Genomic DNA, 18762 nt, shown 5'->3' with positions numbered 1-18762 from the left:
TTTAAATGATTTTTACTGGAACTGGGTTTAAACGAGATGTTTTGATTCAAATCCTGATTTTAAAAGCATGTGGTATTTTACTGAGATTTCTTGATATGAACGTTATATGCTTTATTGCTCGTCACTACTGCTCAGTCTTTATTTATTGTTGTTACTTACTGAGTTGGCATACTCACGTTACTCCCTGCACCTTGTGTGCAGATTCAGGTGTAGCTGGACACGGTAGCGGTTATTGATTATTCTGGTTGCAAATTTTCTTGGAGATAGCAAGGTAGCTGTTTGGCGATCGCAGCCTCTGCTCTTCTCTCTTTTATCTTCCTTTAGTTGTATTTAGCTATTTTCCAAGCTGAGTTAGCCTTGGTATTGTTAGACAGATTGTAGTAGATGCTCATGACTAGTGACATCCCGATGTCGGGTTTTTCCTTCCGCACTTTTATTGTGATTGGAATTCCTTTATGAAGGTTTTTATGTTAAATAACATTGAAATTATCTTTGAAATGAAAATATCGATTTGTTTTGGAAATGAGTCGGCTTGCCTAGTTCCACGATAGGCGCCATCACGACAGGGGTTAGTTTGGGTCGTGACAGATAATAAGCATAATTTTTTAAGCTAATGAAAGAAATCAAATTAAAATTATAAATTAATAAGCCTTATCTTTGAGAAATGACATCAGAAGGATTTCATCTCTTCATAGAGTTGAAAATTAACAAAACCAACGTATTGTTTATCACTCCAAGAATATAATTTTCCTCAAAATGCTCTGAACGAACTTGGTTTGACTAAGGAGATGTGTTCACAGAGCTGAATCGGAGGCAAATTGAAAAGTGGCGGCATAAAATCGAAAAAAATTGGCCAAACAAACACCTTGTGAATCAAGATATTCACTGGGTTGCTGTGGTATCCTCCATAAAAAGCGAACTGCTTCTCTAAGTCAAATATTCCCATCCTTTCCTTCACCCTTTCCTCCTTCTGCATTTGCTCCTATTAAGTAATCGGCTAATTATGAAGAAATTGGGCTCGAATGATTTGACCCTCTTTTGGGTTTATAAAGGTAGTGATAATGAAATTAGAGACTCGTGCTGATAATGTGTTATAAAATAAAGACTATAAAGTGAAGACAAGTATAGAGAGAAACTGATATATTATTCAAATTACAAATTTATGTTTATAATGAACTGAAAACTCCTCTATTTATAGAAGAAATGAAGCAGCTGTGAGGCTTTTCAGGAAGCAGCTGTGAGGCTTTTCAGGAAGCAACTGTAAGGCTTTTCAGGAAGCAGCTGCAAGGCTTTTCTTTAGCTGCTTGTAAGCTGTCTGCATGAGTTGCTTGCAACTTGCCTGTTTAATAAGAAGCTGCTATAAATCATTTAATTTAGTTACTTGCAACCTGCCTACATTAGCTGCTTGTAGATAAATTTCAACAGAGTACTAAATGAATAATATTCTTCAGGAATATTATCTATATCGAAGTAATGAATGGACATCCACAATATAATATTTTCATAACATGATCTACATTTTTATTTATTTTCTTTCTATTATAATATAATTCGTTGGAAATTTTAACTTGTTTCTCTTTCTAAGTTGAAACATTGAACTGTTACATATTAATATTAGCACTTTAATTAATATGGCTATCAAAGAAAATCTTTTTATTTAACAAGTTCCAAATTCAACTCGTTGAATATTCATTGATCTTGGCAAAGTTTATGGAAAACCACTGATTTTGTTCTCTGATTTATTTTTCTTCCTTATTTTAGGCATATAACATAATTCATAATACCAAATAAATTTCATACCTACTTAATATTTCAATATTAAACAAAGAAAAGAAGTCTACTAACTTCATAATTAAAGAAGAGAAGTTACTTCATACTTGCTTACTATAATTATACATTTAAAGAGTGAAAATACTTAAATTGACATAATATCCTTAAACTATTATTCCATCTGTTTTAATTTACATTGGATATTTTATTCAACACATCATTAAAGAAGAAAAAAAGAAAAACTTTGAAGCTTTTGATTAATTTTAAATAAGATATTTACGTAGCTATAAGAGAAAACTATTGGCAAAATGAGAATTTTTAAATTTAAAGTTTTAAACTGTTTTCGAATATAAATATATCATCCCTTTTATATAGTCTAAAAAAAACAACACATAAAATGAAACAAATGAAGTAATAATAATATATATAACATAAATCATTAATCACCAAAGATTAATGTGACGGTAAGTATTTCTCTATTTTCTTATTAGAGTTCTCGAATTTGAACTACAATAAATAACAATAATATATTCAATATATTTCTGAGGTTTGAGGGATGAGGTAAATAATATTTACGCAGAATTTATCTCTATCTCGTAAACGTAGAAAGACTGTTTTTAACGAATTTGAACTCTAAAAACGTAATCGTTTTAGTAGAGAGGGATTTACCCCATAGTTAAAGCTTTCTAATTGTAAATCCCGATTAATAAAAGGAAAATTAAATCGTTTAAAACTACTTGAACCGATAACGTAAGATATTTTCTTAGTACTACCCTAAGTTTGACTATATATCCGAGTGAACAATGACCAGACCAAGTTTTTCATTACTTCCTCATGTCTAATTGATTTTTTATTTTTATTTTTGGATGTTTTCACAAAAATTAAAAAATTTATTTTTTAACATTAATTAGTAATAAAATTGATCATATTAACTTTTACTATTTTTTCACATAAATATCCCTAACACATACTCCAACATTATTTACTTCAAGGGCAATGCAGAAAAAAAATAATTAATTCATTCTTGAAATCTAGAAAAATCACTTATTTTGGATCATAAATAAATGCCAAAAAATCACTTATTGTGAATCGGAAAGAGTATCGAATAGAACACGTGTCAACACACTAAAGCAGTAAAAAAAGTTTAAAAAATTACTTTACCTATATCAACTAAGAGTCTATAACTCACTACTAGATTTTAGTAACCAGGTGATAGTAAATCCATAATAATCGCGCCGACTTTCCTTCTCCTACGCAATTTTTCCCGATTAAATCGGCCCTCAAACTCTTTCGTCGAACCCTCTTTCCTTTTTTCCACTCACTTTCCTCATTTAATTTCACCTCCATAATATATACACACTCGAACAAACTCTCTACCGTAACAAACCCTCTCCATTTTCACTCACTCCAAAAAACTTTCCTCTCTATTTTTTCTCTCTGTATCAAGAATCAAACAGATCTGAATTGATTTGGGAGTTTTTTTTCTTCTTGTTTTTGTTATATGGAATGACGGACTATAGAATACCAACGATGACTAATATATGGAGCAATACAACATCCGACGATAACATGATGGAAGCTTTTTTATCTTCTGATCCGTCGTCGTTTTGGGCCGGAACAAATACACCAACTCCACGGAGTTCAGTTTCTCCGGCGCCGGCGCCGGTGACGGGGATTGCCGGAGACCCATTAAAGTCGATGCCGTATTTCAACCAAGAGTCGCTGCAACAGCGACTCCAGACGTTAATCGACGGGGCTCGCGAAGCGTGGACTTACGCCATATTCTGGCAATCGTCTGTTGTGGATTTCGTGAGCCCCTCGGTGTTGGGGTGGGGAGATGGATATTATAAAGGAGAAGAAGACAAGAATAAGCGTAAAACGGCGGCGTTTTCGCCTGATTTTATTACGGAGCAAGAACACCGGAAAAAAGTTCTCCGGGAGCTGAATTCTTTAATTTCCGGCACACAAACTGGTGGTGAAAATGATGCTGTAGATGAAGAAGTAACGGATACTGAATGGTTTTTTCTGATTTCAATGACTCAATCGTTTGTTAACGGAAGCGGGCTTCCGGGCCTGGCTATGTACAGCTCAAGCCCGATTTGGGTTACTGGAAGAGAAAGATTAGCTGCTTCTCACTGTGAACGGGCCCGACAGGCCCAAGGTTTCGGGCTTCAGACTATGGTTTGTATTCCTTCAGCTAATGGTGTTGTTGAGCTCGGGTCAACTGAGTTGATATTCCAGAGCGCTGATTTAATGAACAAGGTTAAAATCTTGTTTGATTTTAATATTGATATGGGCGCGACTACGGGCTCAGGTTCGGGCTCATGTGCTATTCAGGCTGAGCCCGATCCTTCAACCCTTTGGCTTACGGATCCACCTTCCTCAGTTGTGGAAGTCAAGGATTCGTCGAATACAGTTCCTTCAAGTAATAGTAGTAAGCAACTTGTGTTTGGAAATGAGAATTCTGAAAATGTTAATCAAAATTCTCAGCAAACACAAGGATTTTTCACTAGGGAGTTGAATTTTTCCGAATATGGATTTGATGGAAGTAATACTAGGAGTGGAAATGGGAATGTGAATTCTTCGCGTTCTTGCAAGCCTGAGTCTGGCGAAATCTTGAATTTTGGTGATAGTACTAAGAGAAATGCTTCAAGTGCAAATGGGAGCTTGTTTTCGGGCCAATCGCAGTTCGGTCCCGGGCCTGCGGAGGAGAACAAGAACAAGAACAAGAAAAGGTCACCTGCATCAAGAGGAAGCAATGAAGAAGGAATGCTTTCATTTGTTTCGGGTGTGATCTTGCCAAGTTCAAACACGGGGAAGTCCGGTGGAGGTGGCGATTCGGATCATTCAGATCTCGAGGCTTCGGTGGTGAAGGAGGCGGATAGTAGTAGAGTTGTAGACCCCGAGAAGAGGCCGAGGAAACGAGGAAGGAAACCGGCTAACGGGAGAGAGGAGCCATTGAATCATGTGGAGGCAGAGAGGCAAAGGAGGGAGAAATTGAATCAAAGATTCTATGCACTTAGAGCTGTTGTACCAAATGTGTCAAAAATGGATAAAGCATCACTTCTTGGTGATGCAATTGCATTTATCAATGAGTTGAAATCAAAGGTTCAGAATTCTGACTCAGATAAAGATGAGTTGAGGAACCAAATTGAATCTTTAAGGAATGAATTAGCCAACAAGGGATCAAACTATACCGGTCCTCCACCGCCAAATCAAGATCTCAAGATTGTAGATATGGATATCGACGTTAAAGTCATCGGATGGGATGCTATGATTCGTATACAATCTAATAAAAAGAACCATCCAGCCGCGAGGTTAATGGCCGCTCTCATGGAATTGGACTTAGATGTGCACCATGCTAGTGTTTCAGTTGTCAACGAGTTGATGATCCAACAAGCGACAGTGAAAATGGGGAGCCGGCTTTACACGCAAGAGCAGCTTCGGATATCATTGACATCCAGAATTGCTGAATCGCGATGAAGAGAAATACAGTAAATGGAAATTATTAGTGAGCTCTGAATAATGTTATCTTTCATTGAGCTATTTTAAGAGAATTTCTCCTATAGTTAGATCTTGAGATTAAGGCTACTTAAAAGTGGAAAGTTGATTGAGCTTTCCTCTTAGTTTTTTGGGTATTTTTCAACTTTTATATCTAGTTTGTTTTCCACATTTTCTGTACATATAATGTGAAACCAATACTAGATCTCAAGATCTGGTTTTTAGTTCTGTAATTAGAAATAAATATGCAGCTTCATCTTTTTCTGTTATGGTCTGCTCCATCCCTTTGTATTCTTTATCCAGAATAGAAATGAAGAAAGCAATTGGTTATAAACTTAAGTTATAAGAGTTGAAACAACAATATAGGGCAGGGGTAGTCCACGGCTTTGTCTTTTTGATAAGAGTTTTACACGTGATGTGTAGGTTAGGCATAAATATGCGGCGGCTCCCTTATACGTGGAGTTTCTAACCTTGCGTCATTAGCTGTCCAAGATTTCTTAGTTAAAATATCGTTAGGTTAGGCAAGTTAAAAGTTATACACGGAGCTTTTGAAGATTTCTTAGTTAAAATAAAAGGATAGGTTAAAAAAAATTAGACATCGAAAATAAAAAGGAGTCAGAAAAAGTTAGTGTTTGCACCGAAGTTATTAAATGCATGTAGTTTGCACCTAAACTTTTTATTACTTAACCTATATTACGACTAAATAATCTGATTTTGATACAAACACCGAATAAATAAAATAATCTTTGTTTTTTTTATTTTTTGTCACGGGCTGTTTTCTATTATTTTTTTCATTTAGTTTCTAACTATTTATGATGGATAAATAGTTTGCTTGTTTTAGTCTAGAAGAAAGCACATCAACAAGGGGTAGGCTGCAGTTTCATTTAGAGAATTCATTGAACTTGGTCCACTCTTTATTGTTGTATTCATTGGACCAAGAAATATTTAAAAGAATATATATACTATTATAATGTCATGACATGAAGAATCATTTGAGTTGAAGTGACACAATATTTTCAAGTGCAGTTAATTTAGGTACAAGCTTTTATTACTATATTGTTTTCGTTATATGAATTGGGTAAAAAACAGTAAAAAGTGTAAACCAAATGGAAACGAATTGATGGATATGACAAAAATCATGCTTAATTATTACAAAAAGGTATTTGTAGTTAAGCTTCAAGCCGCCGTCTATAAGCGAAGGGACGAAAGCCCGACGAAAAGCTATGCTACAATAAGAAAAAAATACGTCGAGATTACAATGTAAATTTATTTAAGTGTATTCTAAGAGTATTTTTTTTATATAATTACGGTGTTTGAGCCAACTTATCCGCACATCAACTAGATACGAGATATTTACTACCTCCCACCAGCATAAGTTTCGAGTAACAAACTCTGTCTGTTAAAGCTGGGATAAATGAGAAAGAAATCACGTCATATTTTTTACTCGGCTGGAATTTAAACTTAAGACTTCATGATTCTCAACATATTTTATTGACCACTATAAGAGTTTTTTTTAACGAACAGATTAAACTCTTTTCTATCTTAAATCCATATTTTGATCGAATATATATTTTTCTTGTACCCTCAATCTTTTGTCAAGGGACTTTTGTATCTACCCAGTTTTTGGGTGAACTTTTAATTTATACCCGCTTTGCAAAAAAAATTACAAGCGTACCCATTTTTCGGGTAACTTCAGACATACGGGCCTGAAGTAGCAAAAAATTATGTCTGAAGTTTGAACTTCAGAATGTTTTGCCTGAAATATAGCAAAACTTCAGATATTTTTGCCTGAAGTTTGGCATGACTTGAAAGGCAATCACGCAAACTTCAGTTCATAGTGCAATGTCAAACTTCAACTCAATAAAACTACAGCATGTTTTGGCTGAAGTTTTTGTTTTGTAATTGCCGAACTTCAGCATTCTAGGAGCTAAAGTTTATTTTGTAATTGCTGAACTTCAGCATTCTAGGAGCTGAAATTTATTTTGTAATTGCTGAACTTCAGCATTCTACGAGCTGAAATTTTTGTTTATCCTTGCTGAACTTCAACATTCTTAGAGCTGAAGTTCTAAGTCTGCACACAAACTTCAGCTTTGAAGTGCAACCAATAACTAATAAGTCTAAAGTAAAAAATTGCACTTCAGATGCACTTAAGGCCAATAAGTCTGAAGTGAAAACTTGCACTTTAGATGCACTTAAGGCCAAAAGGTAAGAAGTGCAACCCACATTTTTATGCACTTAAGGCCAAATAGGCATGAAGTGCAAATTGCCCAGAAACAGAAATTTGTTCTTCGAATTATAACAATCCAATTTACGATTTAATACCTAAATCTACTCCAAATGAGCTAAAATTTGAAACATAACCTCCAAATATCATCAGGATCAAACCCCAATCATCAATTTATCAAAACAACAATAAATCTAATGAACTCATTTTGCAATTACGAAAAAGAAGAAGAAACACTAAGCAATAGCAAAAAATAAAGCATTATAACAGCTCACCATTGTAAAATATCATAAACTACATTAAAATATATTGACAACCATCATATAAAATCATTGTCACCCGAAGAAGAAGAAGAAGAAGAAGAAGAAGGAGGAGAAGGAGAAGGAGAAGGAGAAGGAGAAGAAGAAGCAGAAGAGGAGGAAAATGAAGGCGGAGAATGATGAGGAGAAATATGCCTGAAGTTGTTTAAAAAGCGGGTACAAATTAAAATTTTTTTAAAAAGTTGGTATAGATTAAATGAGTGTGACCAAATAAGCGCCGCGTGCAATTTTTAACAACTCATATGACCCAGATATTTCTTTCTCGGATAAAGACGATATCATCGATTCAATTTGTGTGCATCTTAATTAATTTACATGTATTCGCGACTTTTCAATTGTAAGTATCACATAACTTTGATTATCAAAATTTAATCAGATGAGAAGAATTAGTTGCGATTTAACCATGATTCTTTAAATTGTCACTCCAACTCTTCGAGCGTAAACTTAGGTACATCCAAGATTTATAATCCGAAATTTTAAGTGAAAAGGACATTGCACACTGGCTCTCAAAATAATAGTCAAAAAAATATTTTATATATATATATATACATTTTGTATGTTATATACAAAAATTATATAAATTTTATACACTTTTTTGGCTACCAAGTATAAATAGTTTCTTGCGCGGGTTAAAAGTAAAAAAAGCCCAAATTTTAAAAAGAATTAACCCAAATAGTCGCCAATCCAACCACTTAAATTAAAAATAACCGGTGAATATATAATATATGTATAATTTATGTATTATATGTGTATAATTATATATAATTAATGTATAATCTTTGTATATGACTAAAAAAGTAAACAATGAATATAACCGGTTATTTGAGTAAAGATCCCAAATTTTAATTCCAACCTACAAAATCTACATATGTGGATGGTCCATATATCATTAAAAAAGAAATTAATTGAAATTAATGGGAGTGGCAGAGAAAGGATAGAGACAAAAACTGAACATCTGTAAAATTTTCTACGCAACGCTCTCTAGTTTAGTAAGGTTTTAGTATTGAACTCATTATATTTTATAAGTTATGAATTTGTATTTATTATTTTTATAATTTTAACATATTTTTACATTAATTTTTACTCTGTATCAAAAGTTATGATTCAATTGACCCCATCATTAGCACACCACATCTGCCTCTAGTGGCAAAAAGGGATTCATCCGAAAGTTAACACTTTATATATAAGATCAAAATTATTATTTTTATGCGCAAATAACAGTTGTATCCTTTTGATATGTTCGTATTTTTACTTTTAAATATTTCGAATCCCTTTCATAAAAATATTGGTTCCTTAGAATGTTTGTAATAGAAAAGAAAGATTTTTTTTGTGTGTGTGGATAAGAACCACCTTGGAATCTAAAGCGAATTAATTGACCCTGATATAATTTGTTCGGAGAATAGACTTGACCACCAAAAATAAATTGTTAATATAATAATAATAATAATAATAATAATAACAATAATAATAACAATAATGATCACGTTTTACATGTGAAGTTGATTTTATATTCTAGTCTTTTATTATTGTGTTCAGACGCCATTGTATTGGGTCCCTTTTTGTGTTCACATTTTCTTTTTGTATACTAACTTAATATTTATTTTGTCTCTTTAAGCAAATCTATATGTATATAAATAACATATTTCGTATGTCCATAATAAGTGACTTTTTTACTTTTTTATTTTGATAAAAAATAAGTGACATTTTACATAATCAAGAAGGAATTAACTTTATTTTTGCAAACGTAGCCCTTATTTACAAATCTCAATATGTCAGGTTAATAATATGCTAATTTAATTAAGAGTAATTCAGTCAAAATATTTTTTTTTTCTAAGAATTTGTATTTTCTTAAGAGGTGTGCTAAAAACAAAAGTAACTTATTATGGATAGTATTTAATAACAAAATTACATTTATTAATTTCGTGAATGAGAGGGTTGGGGTCAGTGTAGGGTAGGGTAGGTGGATTGGCTTTTGTAAAAACAAATTTAAACATAAAATATCATGAGTTAGGTCCATCATACAGCTAAGACTATTTCTATGTTCTTTATTAGTTTTCTAAAGGTCTCTTTAACAATCATAATTGAAAGTTGAACTTTATGATTTTGGCTTTTTGGAAATTTTAATAATTTAACTAACCTATTAAAGATGGCAACTAATTGGTAAGAGCGTAGCAGGTGATCATACGTGAATTAGACACACGTTACGATTTTCAGCCTTGTTCCAAGTATGATATCTAAGTGGATAAGGATAGAAAGACGAGCTAATTATTTATCGAATTTTGAAATCGGCATTAATGACTCTAGAGGATTTCTCGGTTACAAAGAAAAGATTAATAGTAATAATAATGTTTTCCTTTGTGTTAGACATTGTAATAATATCCACTACCTAAAGATTGATTGAGCTTTATTTTAGGGTACAAATCTTGTGGGAGGAAATGAAAACAAAAAAGAATGGCCATTATTAACACAAGACCTTAACATCTCCAATAAAATGAGAGAAAACAAAATTCCAAAAAACCAACCCTTACCCTCAAGGCCTCAACTCAACCTCCTAAAACATATTTAGTACATATGAAATAACACATATCCTATGCATTATTCATTACCTTATAAACCTTTTATTCTTCTTCTTTTCTTCTTCTTCTTCTTCTTTTATACAACAATGACTCTCAATTGCTTGACATGCCAAGTTCTAAAAAGAACAGATTCAGAAGATGAACTAAGGGAAAGATTCAATAATGTTCATCAAAATAGCCAAGGAAAGTCGAATTTTCGCCTTTTTTCGGGGAAGATTGAGAGAAACTGGTCAGGAAACTTGGTACCAAAGCCTAGGTTTGAGAAAACGAGGGGTCAATCGCTTCTGGGAAAGGAAAATAAGGCGAAAAAAGGTTCTCATAGGATTCATAACAGTGGTCCAATGGAGTTCTTGACCGATACGCCGAAATTGGTGAGGAGCTCTGGGATGAGAAGGGAATGGAGTTTTGAGGATTTGAGGCAGATAATTAAGCGTTGATTAATATGTTATTAAGGGTTGATAGTATGTAAAAAATGATCATGTAAATGTACCTGATGAAACTATGTAATAATCTTATATTATAAATATATATGTTATGCTTTGATCTTCTCTCTGCATTTCGTTGTTTGTATATTTACAAAGATCAATGCAGATATTGTTTGCAAATCTGTTAGATCCTAGGTGGTGAAATAGGAGAACTTCCCATCCGGTATGCGGTATCCGCATTTGGGCCCAAACTAAATCCGAATTCGCGCCAAAAAGTCCCACATTAAGGGTAAAGCGTTCCTTAATAAAGGCGACTCTGTACCCAGGACTCGAACTCGAGACCTTTGGTTAAGGATGAATGAGTAGTAACCACTCCACCACAACCTTTGATGGTTAGGAGAACCTTATTTTAGTCTCTTCATATCATTTACTAGCAATTTGTTTGGATATCTTTTATCTTAATCTTGGGAAATGATAGTATCCGGACCAGCCAGCTTGTACGTACCTCAGCTAATTTTATCAGGTATCTGCTATCTTCCACCTGCACAGGTGCTGAGTAACTCTGTCCACCAAAGCTTAGACAAATGAATAAAAATAACAAACTAATATTTTTATCTCCACTAGGACTTGAGCCTGAGACCTTGCGCTAATTTTGGAAGATCGTTTTTTTCTTCTTGGAAAATGATTTAAAACCCAATCTTCCAAATCCAAATTTTCAGAAGTGTAGTTAATTCATCTTGTACTGGGATAAAGTAGGCCAAAGCAGACAGAAAAAGATAATAGAATTCTTTCTTATCTGTTTAAACCTTGGTTAGACAAAGTTATTCAGACACCTCTGTGATGATGGGAAATAACAAGAAACCGGTAGAATAATTGAGGTATACTATCGTTATTAAGTACATATAATAAACCTACCAATTAAATTAGAATCATGGGAATTTATAGATAGAATCTTTACACAAATAGCTACATAAATTATACATTGATTATACGCGATTATATACATATTATACATTCAGCCTGCTATTTTCAGTTTAAGCGGTTGGGTGACCAACTCGTTAGGTTAATTTCTCTCTATAGCTAAGTTGCACAGACTCTTCATTTTTTATGCCAAACTTGCTCAACACGACACTGGGACGGATGCGGGTGTGAGATACATTTGGGATTCGATCAACCAACTTCGGATACTTTGACCGAAGTCAATGGACAAATATGAGGGGAAATTGAGATTTTGATTTCTCAAAATAAAAGATAAAACATATTTAAGATATGGAAAATGGCATACCTTCAGCATTATAGTCCTTTTGTCTCATATTCGCTGCTACAATATACATGGCAAAATTATCACTCAAAATTTAGAATATCTTTACAGCTCTATTTTTATAATTTTGAATTTTCTTAGCCGAATCCCAACGCTCGTATCCATACTTGGATCCGCACCCCCGAAACTTAAAATTAAGATTTTGTTGAATCCGACTCTCGGATCCGTACCCGAATTGTATACCTGCACCCAAGTCCGAGCAACTGAGCTCTGTAGATATTGAGAGATCATTGACAATCCAAATTAGTATCTCCTAACAGACATTAGCATATCATGTGCCATTGGACACAATGCCAATGCCTTTGTGTAAGCATAATCAATAAATACTCCCCTAAGCAAACACTGAACCATATAAAACTTCAAACTCAATAACTATGCCATTGTGTAATTATCCAAATCTTTGAAGAGGCGTTCCTAGAATTTGAATTCAACAGCAGATGAGACATTTCAATTATCCGCGTGATGGCGCTTTGAACCATCAAAGAAAGCAACAAATATTGAAGGATAGTTTCTTTAGTGACAAGTTGGACTAGGAATGATCAATCCACATACAACAGATATGTACAAAAGTACATGTCAGAGTGTCATGATACATATCAAGATTTGTTTCATCGGAAGGAAGTAAGTCGAAGCAACCTAAGTTCTAGCAGCAGAATTGTATCGTAAAGTTACTCTCGACATAACTTCTTACCTGACAAAACCAGGACCTGAGCAACAAAATTGTCCGAAAGCACTGCTCAGGATCTTCTCACTTAGTTGAACAGAGACAAAAGCTTAGACCCCTACAAGTCGTTCATCCGATAACTGCAATAGCATGCATTGCATCAGTTAGAGAGTGCATGGAAATAAACAACAAACATGAAGAGCCTCAACATATCAACCCCAGCCCCCCCCCCCCACACACCCCCACAAACCCCAAAAAAAAAGAAAGGATGACAAAAGGTTCAAATTTACCCATCTACTAAAGAAAATAACTTAAATTTACCCTCTGTTATAGTTTGGGGCCATTCATACCCTTATCGTAAGCTAATCGTTTCGTACTTGTCCTTGACATTAACGGAGCTCCAACGTAGATTGAGTGGATTCCAAGTATAAAAAAACTTCGGGACAAAGGTCCAGATTTACCCTTCTAGTTTTGAATATGGTTTAAGAATATCCTCCGTTATACTTTAGGCTGGAGCTCCATTACGGTCAAGGGCAAATACGAGACGCTTTGCTAGCAAGAGTATGAATGGCCCAGAAATATAGGGGGGTAAAACTAAGATTTTCTCCATTAGAGAAGTATTTTTGACCTTTTTCCTTAAAACGATTACAAAAAAATTTAAAGGGGGAAAGAAAGAGTGGAAAACACTCACAATATTATCTGCAGTTCCTCGGTCCTTCCAATGTTGTACATGATGAGATTACAACAAGGCTGTAAACAATTGATAATATTATGCGACGTGTGCTCAACCTAACTTTGTCAACAATTTCAGCTCTTCTTATTTCTAGCTTCCGTTTTCCAGTGTCTCCTACTGGGAATAGATTTGGGTGTACCACTATTTTCCAGTGCAGTCACCGGTGAAGAAATAACATTACTCAATGCCATATTTGACGGTTCAACCTGGGGTAAAGATGCTATTTGACTTCCACCAGTTGATGCTAAATCTGGTGTAACCGAACCATTAGAACTAACTTCTTTCTGCCTCATTGCATGGGCCTTTCGGGCATCACATTTCCATTTCCGCCCAGAGTAAACACGGGTGACAGACTCCCGGGAAGCACTGCTCACTGGCATCACACATTTTCCAGTAGCAACATTCACTGGCATTACATATTCCCGGGGAGCGACATTGACTGGCACTGAAGAGTCCAGAGGAGTAACATTCACTGGCATTACATATTCCCGGGGAGCGACATTTACTGGCACTGAAGAGTCCAGAGGAGCAACATTCATTGGCATTACATATTCCCGGGGAGCGACATTTACTGGCACTGAAGAGTCCAGCGAAGCAACATTCACTGGCATTGAAGAATCGAGAGGAGTAACATTCACCGGCAGTACACTATACTGAGGAGCAGCAATCACAGGCACCTCCACTGGCACTGAAGCTAATTGGTTTGAGCCCAACACCCTCATTGTATCAGCTTTAAGACGTTTCCTTTCTCTATATCTGCGTTGACGCTCTCGGTTTTTTAGCCTCCGAGCCAGAACGTCATCATTGATTGAGGTTTTCTGCCCATTATCCTGAGGCTTCTTCACGGGAACATCCATACTTGAAGTGCAATAATCGGTTCAAACTAACAAGAGACAAGAACAAGAATCTTCTTGACTTTAGCAAAATCTGCAGTAACCTCCACACAAACAAATAGTTGCTTATTCCAAGGAACCACCTCATGGGGCAGTTCCAAAATATGATGTTTTAACCATTAGCTCGGAAAGTGAATCAAACATCAAATGCTTATGGTGACGTCAATCTAACTCAGGAAAGATGGAAAACCTGAAAATCTACTCTGAGAAGAGTACAAGTCTTTAGGGGTTCAGGGTCTGCACAAAAAGCCTGTATTTGGCAATCATTTCTGAGAACTTAATGCCATAAACGTGACACCATAGATCAGAGTGTCATATAATATGTTAAGGAAAACAGAGCCTCATCAGAACTTCCCTGAATGGCTGAATCTCGAGAGCGTCAAAAGAAGCTGAACAAAAGCACCTTCAGTCACTATAGCTCATAGCTTCTGCGGGGTAAACAGCTATACTTCTGCCACACACCAATGCTTCCTACCGCACCTTAATTATTGATATTTAGCATAAAACGATAGAAAACCTGGATATATCCCCTCAAAAGAATAAATCTTGTTTATAATCAACTGAAAATTATCAATTCCCCAGGCACACATCCATATTGATTAAGCCGTTCATCTTGCAAAACATACTTAAATGACGGCTAAAGAGAACGTCCCAGTAAAAGAACCCAATTGGCAAAATATTACAAAATAATAACCTCCTGTGTAATGCAGCAATGAGGCCAATGTTAACGTAGTGTGCAATTCAACATTCAAGCAGCGTCTACAGAGAACTAATATACATCAGATACGTCCTGTACATAAAATTTCAACCATCACAAATACTGATAATAACTAAATGTTGACACATTGAATTAGACATGGAAGCTCAATTATTAAAAACATCCAAATGTAATGATTCAAAAATCCAAATTCACCACCAAACAAGATACAGTTGCCTATCATAGTTTTAAAAAAAAGTCTTCAAAATTTCCCATTTCACAGAAGTTGCTGCTTCCTGACTGCCAAGTTTATATCAATTGCAGTTTCTTTTGAGATGCTTAAGCATTTGTCTAGATGATTTGACAAGCATCTCTCTTAAATTTTCATATTCAGGAAAGACCAAATAAAATAATAGATGACGGAAAAACACTTCATCTCTAAGGCTAATAAGGACTTGCGCGAGTTGTACATTCTTGTAGTTTACTCCCATGATGTTACTCATAAAACGTAATCAAACGCTTTCCCACAGTAATATTAGGATAATCAGCACGCTCATGATTCATCTCATATTGAAATTGAAAAAAAAAAAAAAAAATTCCATCATTACCATAAACATTGTTCTTTATTTCCTAGATATTTTATTCAAGACAAAACAAAAACAAATCATAACAATGCTACAGCTTATGACATTCTATGACCTAACATGGAGGACGAAGGAGAAACACCTCAGCAACCAACACCTAACAAAGACCAAGCCACTGATACTAAAGATATTCTATGACCTCACAAATCAAACATGATACTCGCTAATGAACTCAATTTTCTTCAACTACTTATCTTTCAGCAGCAAATTTTCTAGTTGAAAGCACCACAGAGCATCTGCGCAATTAAAACAGCCAATCTTTGAAGAAGGAAAAGCATGAAGCGGACTACCTAACAAGAGAAACTCAAAGAGTAAAGAAACTCGTGCAGCACATTAAGGACCTAGAATTTTCTACACTTATAAAGTATGAAAACACAGAGCTTGATTAATTGCTGCTTGACAACTTGATGCTAACTTCTCCAAAACTTCTAACTACTTCCTGTCCAGTTATCCAAATGCTGGGGTTGAGTGGAAAGGAATTATATGTCTTTGCTGCAAAATAACATTTTTCCTTTACAATAACTAGTTACTTATTACAACAACAACAAAAAAACCAGTGTAATCCCACAAGTGGGGTCTGGGGAGGATAGTGTGTACGCAGACCTTACCCCTACCTTATGAAGGTAGAGACATTGTTTCCGATAGACCCTTAGTAAAAAGGGCAGCCTGGTGCACGAAGCATCCCGCGTTCCCGCAGGGTCCGGTGAAGGGCTGCACCCCGAGAGGGTATGATGTAGGCAGCCTACCCTAATGCAAGCATCAGTGGCTGATTCTACGGCTTGAACCTGTGACCTATAGGTCACACGCAGACAACTTTAACGTTGCTCCAAGGCTCCCCTTCGAACTAGTTACTCATTCTTTATCCTAATTTCAGTAATTAGGACAATTTGTTATCCAGTAAATTGTACTATCTTATACTAGCATAAATTAGCATAACTTTTTCCAATTTGACACTAGACAGCAAAGTGAAAGGAGCAGACAACTGTGAGAATTATACATTCTTTATACATTTAGTCCACTAATTTTTGAAAATATCGCATGCTGATACTGATTACCATATCAGAAGCATTATATGCACATGTCATTATTTCTTTCAGTTTATTATCACAATAAATAAGAGTAGTAAGTTCAACTTACGCAAAATGTTAAGTCAACTGCTAGATTTGGCAAATAAAGTAAGTGAATATAAAAAAAATTAAATTAAATTGGTGAGCAAATAATGAAATTTGTAGGAGTGCTAAAAGCATGTAATAATAACCTAAATGAGCAAACTATATCACACATAATGGGAAATACAAGGTACAAGCTGTTAAACATAAAGTACAATTAAGACCCTTGATTAGAATCGTAGAGCATTTTTAATCAAGATCCAATTTTTAATCCCCTCAAAAAAAAGGATAATTTTTTTTTCACATGCATAGCATATCCAACCCAAATAACTAAACAAACTCAGCTCAGTATTCATTAAAGTCTGCACCTTTACAGTGAAAAAAGAAAAAAGATTGCATTTTTATCTTTTTTCCTCACTTATTTTCTTTTAAAGGGTGAATGCAAATTGAAATTAAAGAAAGGCGACATAAGCTGAAAAAAAGGAGACTGATTTTCACATGCATAGCATATAAAACCCAAATAACTAAAGAAACTCTCAGTTCATTATTTGGGTAAGTGAAAGTTTGCAATTTTTTTACAGTTAAAAAAAAAAAGAGAAAAAGATTGCATTTTTTGTCTTCTCTGTTTTCAATCTTTTTCTCTCTTTTTTTCCTTTTTCTTTTATGAGGTGAAAAAGGGTCAGATTGAATTAAAGGAAGGAAAACAAATAAAATGAGCACAAAACTGAGGTAAACAAGAGGATAATACTTTGAAAAAACAGGTAAAAAAACAAGAATGGTATAAAAAAAGGATAAAAAAGATGTACCTGAAATTGGGTTTTGGTGATGAAAGAGAGAAAGATCTGAAAACCCTAACTAGACTGTGTTTGTAAGAAGAGCTAGAACAATGGCGTTTTTGGACACAGTATTCCGGCTTTTTGACTTCTCCAGAAAAAGGGAAATCACATATATAAGAAATAAAAGATTCTCAAATACAACAGGGGTGGTGGCGCAGTTGGCTAGCGCGTAGGTCTCATAGCTTCTTGAGTTATCCTGAGGTCGAGAGTTCGAGCCTCTCTCACCCCACCAAAATGTTTTATTTCTCTTTGTTAATAATTTATTTAATGGCCGTGTATGTATGTCACGATCATTGTTACCCTACATTTTATAATGTATTAGATTAACTGATAAGTTCACTAATATACCCTCAATTATTTTAAATATTAAAAAAAAAAATTTACCTTCTCATACTACATATGAAATTTTATTATCCTTCCTAATCAAGTTTTAACTTAATTACATGATCATATACAATTTACCAATTATATACAAGTGAGTTTTAAATGAGTATCATTTTATATTATAAATTGAATAAGGAAAATCAATCATTTCCTCATCCCTTTATACCTCCCCCTCTTGTCATCTCTATGCTGGAGGATTTAAAGTGATTTGTTGGGCGAATCAAGTAAATTGGCCAAGAATGAATCTGCTATTCAAAACCTAGAGGTTTTCAATCTCTCTTGTATTTGTATATATGGCAACGTTTTATTTTTGTTAACCTTTTATGCTTATAGAAAGAGGAGAGGAGAGAAAACTAGAAAATAATATAATTAAATCCCTTATTTTAAGGCACTAATAATGGATAGTACATGGAGAGAGGCGCCAGAAAATAGAAAAAGAAAAAATGAGATAAAAAAGAAAAACGGTGTAATTTAATCCCCCTAATTTATGCACTAATAATGAATTGTATATAAATTGTAAGCAAATCTTATTTAGGGCGGGTAATTTTTAAAATTGGGACAATTTTAGTAATAAAGTTTCATATAGTATATAGGAAAGAAAAAAAACCTTAAAAAAATAACAAATAGTAATTGCTGAAAATAGCTAACTGATGAGAATGATAGGC

At 34.5% G+C, this 18762-nt stretch overlaps 2 protein-coding genes and 1 non-coding gene across 7 annotated transcripts; 2 read left to right on the top strand and 1 right to left on the bottom strand.

The window, feature by feature from the left end:
- Positions 1 to 3276: 3276 nt before the first annotated feature.
- Positions 3277 to 5253, top strand: LOC107767049 (transcription factor MYC2-like). The gene has a single exon (NM_001324937.1). The coding sequence runs from the start codon at positions 3277 to 3279 to the stop codon at positions 5251 to 5253; it is 1977 nt and encodes a 658-aa protein (NP_001311866.1).
- Positions 5254 to 12086: 6833 nt separating this feature from the next.
- On the bottom strand, positions 12087 to 17823 carry LOC107767046 (uncharacterized). Of its 5 annotated transcripts, none has more exons than XM_016585961.2 (4): positions 17684 to 17823; positions 13493 to 15217; positions 12829 to 12941; positions 12087 to 12347 (listed from the first exon to the last, which is right to left on the bottom strand). In XM_016585961.2, the coding sequence occupies exon 2, from the start codon at positions 14389 to 14391 to the stop codon at positions 13609 to 13611; it is 783 nt and encodes a 260-aa protein (XP_016441447.1). In that variant the 5' UTR covers positions 14392 to 15217; positions 17684 to 17823; the 3' UTR covers positions 12087 to 12347; positions 12829 to 12941; positions 13493 to 13608. The 5 variants fall into 5 exon arrangements, with proteins under 5 accessions (XP_016441447.1, XP_016441446.1, XP_075086638.1 ...); XM_016585960.2 differs by having other exon boundaries at positions 12087 to 12320; XM_075230537.1 differs by having other exon boundaries at positions 12087 to 12320; positions 13493 to 15124; positions 17684 to 17793.
- Positions 17824 to 17856: 33 nt separating this feature from the next.
- On the top strand, positions 17857 to 17942 carry TRNAM-CAU (transfer RNA methionine (anticodon CAU)). The gene is given in 2 exon segments: positions 17857 to 17894; positions 17907 to 17942. It is a non-coding gene; the product is annotated as a tRNA-Met (tRNA).
- The last annotated feature ends 820 nt before the right edge of the window (positions 17943 to 18762 follow it).

This window comes from Nicotiana tabacum, chromosome 15 (genome assembly GCF_000715075.1).
Source record: "Nicotiana tabacum cultivar K326 chromosome 15, ASM71507v2, whole genome shotgun sequence".
Classification (NCBI taxonomy): Eukaryota; Viridiplantae; Streptophyta; class Magnoliopsida; order Solanales; family Solanaceae; genus Nicotiana; species Nicotiana tabacum.
The sequence above is the reverse complement of the archived record's forward strand: the minus strand, read 5'-3'. Positions and strand labels throughout refer to the sequence as shown.